Source organism: Quercus suber, unplaced genomic scaffold, assembly GCF_002906115.3.
Source record: "Quercus suber isolate HL8 unplaced genomic scaffold, Cork oak 2.0 scaffold_95, whole genome shotgun sequence".
Lineage (NCBI taxonomy): Eukaryota > Viridiplantae > Streptophyta > Magnoliopsida > Fagales > Fagaceae > Quercus > Quercus suber.
This window is the reverse complement of record NW_027069560.1, coordinates 511,318-520,856: the sequence shown is the minus strand read 5'-3', so window position 1 is coordinate 520,856 and position 9,539 is coordinate 511,318. Positions and strand designations below refer to the sequence as shown.

Below are 9,539 nucleotides of genomic sequence, written 5' to 3'. Positions count from 1 at the left end.
TTATAACTTTTATAATACCCTCACCAAAAAAAAACCGAATTTTTGGAAAGACAAATCATCTGCCGACACAACTTTAATTTTCTCTACTTATAAAATTATGAAAAAGAGAAGCAATCCAATTGGAATTTGTCAAATACGATAGAGTTGGGTAGATTATATAATAGCTGCCCACCAAATTAGAATCTCACCAGATACTGGCTCTCCCAAATCATGCCCACGTTTTTCTCAAATAAAAAAAAATCATGCCCACGCTTCCTTTTCTTCTTAACATGTGGACAGCCTCATCGATTACCCCAAACTCTCTCTCTCTCTCTCTCTCATAATCCAATGATGCCTTAGATAAAACCAACATGAATGAAGTTGGAATTGTCATTGAATACATCTTTTTCGTTGGAACTATCGTTTGCATCGTCCTCATGATCGTAATCAAAATAATGATTCAAAATTGCTTTCCCCCTCAACGACCTTCTGGCCATCGAAACCACCAACATCGCTTCTTGTCAACTACTACCCTCCAACAATTCCAAGAGTCCGTCGGAACTGTCCCCCAACACTCCATCAATACCGCTGAACTAGGTCTTGATGAAGCCACCCTACGCAACTACCCAAAGCTCATCTATGCCCAAGCCAAGCTCCACAAGGGCAACTCTACCTCATCCTGTTGTTCAATATGCTTGGCTGATTACAATGACACGGATGTGTTGCGCTTGTTACCTGATTGTGGTCATCTCTTTCATCTTAAATGTGTGGATTCTTGGTTACGGCTGCATACTACATGTCCGGTGTGTCGAAACTCGCCTCTTGCTAAGGTAGCGAATTCATTTGGAGCGACATCCTTGACTTGATTAATGGAATAGCCCTTCTACAACTGCACCATTTGCTACAACTTACAAAAGTGGTCGATTAGAAGTAGTTGATAACTTTTACATAGATCTACCATTTCATATCTATTATTTACAGTCAATTATGTTAGAGTGTAGCAAAAGTTGTAACAGCTGTGTCTCTAATTGGAATATAATTGGTATAGATTCATGAACTTTGTTTGGTGAGTTTTCACTTGATTTTGTATTAAAGAACATTTTCATCAAAGTTTTTGTCAAAAATGGTTAAAGAGGAGTGCAAACATCGTATTATTGATTTATTGTATAATATATGAAATGGACAGTAGAATTAGAATAATTAATATTTATTCGAAGACTAGCCTTACAGTAGATATAATAATGTTAGTAGTATTAGTATACTACAATTTGAATTAGGATAGTATAATATAGTGAGTTTAGGCCCTAAACCCGTATCACTAACATATCAAAATTTTGAAAAAGGAAGAAAGTGATTTTTAGTTTTTCTTTCCATCAACACCATGCATAATAGAAATCAAATGGAAAAATGCGCTAGAAACACTATAAAATATTTACAATATAATATAATAATGACTATAATTTATAAATTTCATCAATCTAATTCATGAATGTTTGAATTACTTTTTTGGTAATCGGTGACATACCAATTTGTAAGCCTATAATAAAATTTATGGTATTCTTAGTGTCACTAATAAATTAAAAGAAAAAAAGAAAAAAAGAAAGTGCATAACCATTAAAAATGTATATATAATTTTATAAAATTTTGGGCTTTTAGCAATGGAGATGTAGGCTTTTTACATAAGAGTCTTTTTTTTTTTTTGGTAGTGGGTTCTGGCCTAAGTTACCTAGGCCTTGGGCTGGTTGTGCTACAACCATAAGCTTAACATGTTGAAACTATTGGCGAAATACCAGTATACCACCAATAGCGACGCCACTTACAACTCAGGGTGTTCCTACGAACACATTGACCTGAAAAAAAATCCTGAAATTTTTTTTTTTAATTTTTTATATTTCCTCTGTATTAGGAACATCCACAATCATAGAATTAGGAACACCCTCAAATTAAAAAAAAAAAAAAAAAAAAAAAAAAACAGAGCAACGCCTCATTCCTAAAGGTTTAAATCAGAAAACACTAAAGTATTTCATTTCAACACCGTATTTCAGAAATCACTAAAGTATCAACAAAAAAAAAAAAAAAAAAATCACTAAAATCCAATCCAAACCTAAAGACAGAGCAACAGGTTCTTTTCAACGCCATCGCTACTTGAGATCGCTAGATCAGATCGCTCGCTTTGAGCAACAAATGGAGATCTCAATGTTCATCGGATCGCTTGCTTGCCCCTCCACCCATCATCGCTCGCCCTTCCGCATCGTCGTCGTCAACGCCGCTTGAGATCAGATCACTTGCTCCCTGCTCGGCTGCTCTGGTGCTCCCTCCCTCAAGGTATTTCATTTTTCTCTCTGACTCTCTCTCTCTCTCTCTCTCTCTCTCTCTCTCTCTCTCTAAACTGAAATGAATGAAAATTATGAAACTCTCTCTCTTAGGAAATTAATGAACTTTAGCTTTATTAATTTTTTTTGTCTGTGATTGGCCGAACCGAACTTTAGCTTTATTAAATTTTTTTGTCTGTTTTTTACTTTTTGAATTTGGCTTTATCAGTTTATCTTATCCGTTAGTATTGGTGTCTGTTTTTAGTTTTTCTTTCCATCAACACCATGCTTAATAGAAATCAAATGGAAAAATGCGCTAAAAACACTATAAAATATTTACAATATAATATAATAATGACTATAATTTATAAATTTCATCACTCTAATTCATGAATTTTTGAATTACTTTTTTTGTAATTGGTGACATACCAATTTGTAAGCCTATAATAAAATTTATGGTATTCTTAGTAACACTAATAAATTAAAAGAAAAAAGAAAGTGCATAACCACTAAAAATGTATATATAATTTTATAAAATTTTAGGCTTTTCACAATGGAAATGTAGGCTTTTTACATAAGAGTATTTTTTTTTTTTTTTTTTTTTGGTACTGGGTTCTGGCCTAAGTTACCTAGGCCTTGGGCTGGTTGTGCTACAACCATAAGCTTAACATGTTGAAACTATTGGTGAAATACCAATATACCACCGCACATTCTCTGTGTTCTACGGGTGAGAGGGAAAATTTTATTAGTGTAAGATTAATTTTTCTGACTACCCATTGTTAGAAAAATAATCTCTCCCACGAACTTTAACTTTCATTATCATACATCGTTGGCCCATTTCTATCATTCTTGGGTTCATTGCCAATACACATAGCCTTGCCAAAAGCCATTTTCATTATGTTGATCTAAACACAAATTACCACGGTAGTTTATTTCAAACAAGGGACCGGTTATTTAAGTGAATAAAGTTTCACTCCAAACTAATTTGAAGATAAACTCTTCAAACTTATTATATATCTTTTGATGAAGCTGAGAAATTCACCAGTGAGTCACACGATGCCTTCGCACTCGAACGTAAACCTACACAATACAAAGAAGAAAACCTATCAAAGGGCACCGGTATGGTGCCGACCAAATACCCTCCAAAGGTTAAGTCAGAAAGTATTCTCACAACTTTAGAGTGCTAGAGAGGGTAAATAATGCGTACCTCTATTGGTGAGAGTATTGGGGTTTTTATAGTAGTCGAAAGTTTTTCCTCTTAGACTTGGCATCCAAGTCTTTTCCTTGTAGAAGTCTTCCTTTTTTTTTAGAGTCCGAAACGTGGTGGACAGATCTTCTCCTTATAGGGAAGATCTTCACCAATACATGAGAATTCTAGAGTCCAAGTTGCGCAAGGACTCTTCTTTGGGCTTTACGAGAATGGGCCAAAGTGTTCCCACTAAGGGGCCCAACAGGCTCATGGCCAACCAGCCCACCTTTATTACCTCCGTCCGCATCAGGTCCGTCCACTTAAGGCCTTGTGTAAATAACGGGCTCGTCTATTCTTTAGTTCGCGGACCATAGTTAGCCCGTACACTCACTCTAGGCATCCTAGCGCGTATTTTCTCCCTTTTAGTTGCCCCCTCACCCGATGGATCCGTCAGAGACAAGAGAATGGACCAATGGGGTGACGGTTTTAAAACCTCGATCATGTTTTTATGACACCTAGATCCGTGAACTTACCTCCGTACAAACACATTTATGAGCCGTGCCAAGTGTCATCCTGTCAATGGTCATTGTTTTGGAACGAGGTGTCGCTTCGTCTTCCGTGCATATCCTTTATAAATATCGACCCCTCCGCCCCTCATTTCTCCACTTGTTGCTGGAAAAAATTGTCAGAGCAAGTCCGTCACATCTGTCAGAGAATAGTCCGTTCACTCCCATACCCGTCATCTGCAACATCTTGCTTACTCCGAACTTTTGGTAAGTAGTCTCCTATCCATCCTCTTTTAATTTTAATTCTTCTTTATCTCTTTTTTAGACTTTATACGCCCGTCGTTCTTTCCAAACCCGTCAGAGTCTTAGGTTTTGTCATTACCTGTAGGTCATGTCTAATGCGTCGAGTAATCAGTCGGTCGTCCGTGACAGGGCGAACTACGAAGAGGTATATCCATCAGGTCCCAAAGACCACGACTCCCCGAGTGAGGAGAGTAGTCTGTCATCATCCTCCTCGTCCTCAACAAATGAGGGCCTGGAGATGATCGAAATACAAGAGGGTTCAGCTGAAGACGAAGAGCCGATAGTTAGTTTTGTCGTGGGAGCTGATGGACTTAGGGAGTTCATCATGCTTCTAGAGTGGACGGTACACGCCTTCATGTCCACTATCAAGGAAGCCCACTTTAATACCGTTAGGGCCCGTTACCAAATCCCAGACCACATCCCACTCCGTCTACCCTATATGTCAAAAAAATGTTATTACGAAGGAGTTGACGGAGTAGGTGTGTATGAACAAGTGCTTAAGGCCGGCCTGAGATTTCCATTAAATTCGTTGCACCGCGAACTTTTAAGATACCTAGGTATATCCATCAGCCAGGTGTCTCCTAATGCCTGGAGAGTTTTTATCGCAATGGAGGTTCTGTACAGAGCCATGTCGGACGGTGGGAGAAGGCTTATGGTAAAGGAGTTCCTCCATTGCTACCGTTCAGATGAGATAGATAAGTCGAGGGGCATGTATAGCTTTGTGCCTAGGAGCCCCATCTTGAAAGTTATTTTTGAAACCCCAAACTCAAATAGAGACTGGAAGAACCGCTAATTTTTCATCGAAGGAGATAATTGGATGTGTCATCCAGGGGAGACGGATTTCATGCCAGTTGACACAGTTTGAGGCGTTTTAAACCCATCTGGTATGGCCCGTCGTAAATGACTCCGTGCATTTTAACTAATTTTTATTATGTTTTTAACATCCGTCCTCTTTGATGCAGTTTGACGGCGTCCCCAGATTACCCTCGAGGAATTCAGCTTCCTTGAGAAAATTTTTGCAACGAGAAAGCCCGAGGAGCGGACTTGGGCCAAGCTCGTCAACCTCAACACCATCCATTGGTATTGCAACGGGCCCGAACCAACCCCGACAGCACTAAAGTACGAGAAGCAGACCCGTCTACGTAAGTCCATTGACCCTATTACCTGCTTTTATCGTCATTATTATTGTTATTTCTTAATCCGTCTACCTTTTTTAGAGATGGAGGATGCAAAGAGGCGAGCAGCTATAAGACTTCAGGCTGCAAAGAACAAAGAAGCTGGAACGGACCCCATGGGGACGGGCTCCAACAAGCAGGGTCTGAAGAGGAAACTGCCCGTGAAGGGTGAACGTGTGCCAAAACAGCCCAAGATCCCCTTGGAGCCAGTCGTCGGCTTGATGGCTGGGGGGAATAAGTCGGTCACTCCGATCAAACATGGTGCGGGTAAGGGTCTGATGATGGGTCCGTCTGGCAACCAGAAGAAGCCACCCGTCCTGCTTCGTGAGGACTCCAAGTATGCCCTCGAGAGGCTGTCGTCGATTATTACTACCGATAACTACGAGGATTTGGGGAATCACTCAACGGAGGCAATGGGGGAGACGGGCCTCTTTAACATTGCTCAGGTAATTCTTCCGTCGTCTTTTGGTCCATCCGTTCACCACTTGCTGCCCTTAAATATTTTACTTATGCATTTTTGTTGTCCTTCAGGCTATGATCATAATGAAAGGCATGATGGGACGGTGTCTTAATCATGAGACGACCATTGGCCAGGTCCGTGAGAAAGCCAAGGCAATGGAGGAGGAGCTGCTCGATCTCAAGGCCTGGAAAGTCGTCCAGGAGAAGAAGCTTAAGATGGCCGAGATGGCCCAGGACGAATATATCCAGCTGACGGACTGTCTGAAGAAAGCCTTGGTGGAGAAAGACGATGAGGTCCGTCAGGCGAAGGAGGATGCGATACGCGAGTACTGCGACTCCGACGCCCTCATTTTGAAACTGAGTCTGGTTTATAACGACAGGTTTGACGATGCCCTCCGTCAGGTGAAGGCGTTATACCCGGATATAGACTTATCCACTGTCACCGTCACTGCCCCCGAGCCATCAACTGTTCAGCCCGTTCAGTCTGAAGATACTGATGTTCTTTTCGACGAGAACGTCCCTGTCCGCGAAGCTCCTGTAGATCAAACCGTTGCGGACAGCCAGGCTAGGGACATTGGGGACCGTCCAGCTGAAGAGAGAGAGACAGCAGATTTGTAATAACTTAGTTTTACTAATTAATCTGCTTTTTTTCTTTTTCTTTTTTGTATCAAGTGTAGAACAATTTTTAATACCCGTCATGTTTATGGGGTTTATATGAACATTGACCGTTCAGTATGTTTACATTCTGCAAGGTCCGTTGACCTTTGTTTTATCTTTGTGAAATGCATGTGTTTTATTTTAAAGTATATTTCATGTTAAAATGAACTCCGTTCTGCTTATGCGATTCTTCCGTCCTCTCTTCTTTTTTTTTTTTTTTTGAAGATAATCCGTCTAGCCTTGCGGAATTAACTTATCCGTCCATTAACCGTTTAACTAAAGGTCGTCATCCCTTAAGATGATTTGTCCGTTCGTAGGACTTTTAGAATTACCATTCGTTTTAGAATGGTCCGTTTAGTACGTGGGCTTAGCCTGGATTCTAAGTCCTATCACCCTTTGGGGATGATCCATCCATCTTGTGGTCGTTATTTTTGATCCGTCCATTATTTGGACATAGTACTTACCATCCTTTTAGGATGATCCGTCCAGCTTGTGGACGTTATTACTGGTCTGTCCATTATCTGGACTTAGTAGTTACCATCTTTTTAGGACGATCCGTCCAGCTTGTAGATGTTATTACTGGTCCGTCCATTATCTGGACTTAAGATTTTCATCCTCTTGGGATCATCCATCCATCATGTGGACAATATTTTTAACCGTCCGTCATAGGACTTGAGATTTTCACCCTCTTGGGATGATCCGTCCATCATGTGGACAGTATTTTTAACAGTCCGTTCATAGGACTTAAGATTTTCACCCCCTTGCGATGATCCGTCCATCATGTGGATAGTATTTTTAACCGTCCGTCATAGGACTTAAGATTTTCATCCCCTTGGGATGATCCGTCCATCATGTGGACAGTTTTTTTTAACAGTCCGTCATAGGACTTAAGATTTTCACCCCCTTGGGATGATCCGTCCATCATGTGGACAGTATTTTTAATCGTCCGATATTGATTTAACTAGATTAAGCAGGAAAAATTCAGTAGATTCTGAAAGAAATCTTTATAGAAAAAAGGTAACTGCCCCCTTGGGCTTAAAAAAGCACTAGTAGAGAGATTTGTTCAAAGTAAAGCAAAATAATGGAACTAGCTGTTCGAAGTAAAACTACTGAAAACTTTAGAAATAAACTGGAAAGTGGGGGGGGGGGGGGGTGATGCCCTTTATGTCGTCTTTATTGGTAGTATCTCCGTAGGGGCTCTGTGTTCCACAGGTGTTGCAATTTCCATCCGTCCATGGTTTCGAGGTGGTAGGTCCCCTTCCTCTGCCAAGAGGAGATCTTGTAAGGTCCTTCCCAGTTGGGGCCAAGTTTTCCTTGCGAAGGATCTTTAGCCGCTCCGATTACCTTCCGTAGCACAAGGTCCCCGATTTGAAAGTCTTTGTGTCTGACTTTGGAGTTGTAGTATTTTGCCATGAGGTTCTGGTATCGAGCCAACCTTTGTTCTGCTATAGCCCGGACTTCGTCGACTAGGTCTAGCTGTAGTCGTAAAGCCCCTTCGTTCTTGTTGTCATCGTAGCTCTCCACTCGATAACTTGTAAGCCCTATCTCTGCTGGAATGACAGCCTCGCTCCCGTAAGCTAGCCTGAATGGCGTTTCTCTAGTGGGCGTTCTTGCCGTCGTACGATATGCCCATAAGATACTTGGTAACTCATCGGGCCAGATGCCTTTTACCCCCTCGAGCCGTGTCTTGATGATTTTGAGCAGGGACCGGTTCGTGACTTCAACTTGCCCATTGGCCTGCGGATGTGCGGGTGATGAGTAGTGATTTCTGATGCCTAATTCTGAGCAGAAATCTTGGAATGCCTTGTTGTCAAACTATTTTCCGTTATCGGAGACGAGTACCCTTGGTATCCCGAATCTGCATACGATATTTCTCCATACAAAACTCCTAATATTTCTCTCCGTGATGGTCGCTAGAGCTTCCGCCTCCACCCACTTAGTGAAATAGTCGATCCTTACCACCAGAAATTTCAGCTGTCGTGCAGCCGTCGGGAGAGGGCCCATGATGTTTAGCCCCTATTGGGCGAACGGCCAAGGGGCCGTCATGGGTGTCAGCTCTTCGGTTCGTTTCCTAATTAGGTTACTGAACCTTTGACATTTGTCGCAAGTCTTAACGTAGGCTTGTGCATCCTTCTGCATTGTAGGCCAATAGTATCCTGCCCGGATCAGTTTGTGTACTAAAGACCGTGCCTCCGAATGGTTTCTGCAGATACCCTCATAGACCTCTCTCATTATGTAGTCTGCTCCTCGTGGCCCAAACACCTTAGGTATGGTCGTGAGAATCCCCTCTTGTATAAGACGTCATTGATTATTATGAATCGCGAAGCTCGGACTTTCAGTTTTCTTGCGGCGTCTTTGTCGTCTGGGAGCGTGCCTTCCTTCACGTAGGCCGTTAGCGGCATAGTCCAATTGTATTCAGGATTTACTTCCTGCACTTCTGCCCTACTGTTAATGATTGAGGAATTCTGGATAAACGACAATACCTGATCGGGGGCCATCATGACCTCTGCGGAGGCGGCTTTTGCGAGCCGGTCAGCACATTCGTTCTCCTCCCTTGGGATTTGGTCAAATGTGACCTGGAGGGTGTCGATCCGTCTCCTGACTTCTTCAAAGTATTTCTTCATCTTTTCCCCCTACATTCATAGGCGTCACTAATCTGACTGACTATTACCTGCGAATCGCAATGTACAACCATGGCCTCGGCACCTGCTGCTTTCGCCAGGTCTAATCTTGCCACCAATGTTTCATACTCGGCCTCATTATTGGTTGATGGGAAGTCCAGCCGAATCATACACTTGATTTCCTCTCCGTCAGGGGTTTGAATTACTACCCCGGCGCCTCCAGCTTGCTTGTTTGATGATCCATTTGTGTGAATGTTCCATTGTCTGAGGGCTTGTGGCTCCTTCTGCTCTGTTTACGTGTATTCGGCAATGAAGTCCGCCACTGCTTGGCCCTTTAT

The 9,539-nt window shown here is 42.0% G+C and overlaps 1 protein-coding gene across 1 annotated transcript; it reads left to right on the top strand.

The window, feature by feature from the left end:
* The first annotated feature begins 350 nt into the window (after positions 1 to 350).
* LOC136068008 (putative RING-H2 finger protein ATL71) lies at positions 351 to 845 on the top strand. The gene has a single exon (XM_065774599.1). It carries the CDS (start codon positions 351 to 353, stop codon positions 843 to 845), a length of 495 nt encoding a protein of 164 aa, XP_065630671.1.
* Positions 846 to 9,539: the final 8,694 nt, after the last annotated feature.

Coding starts and splice junctions, on each gene's coding strand:
- LOC136068008 (XM_065774599.1), top strand. CDS start 351: ATGAATGAAGTTGGAATTGTCATTGAATACATCTTTTTCGTTGGAACT.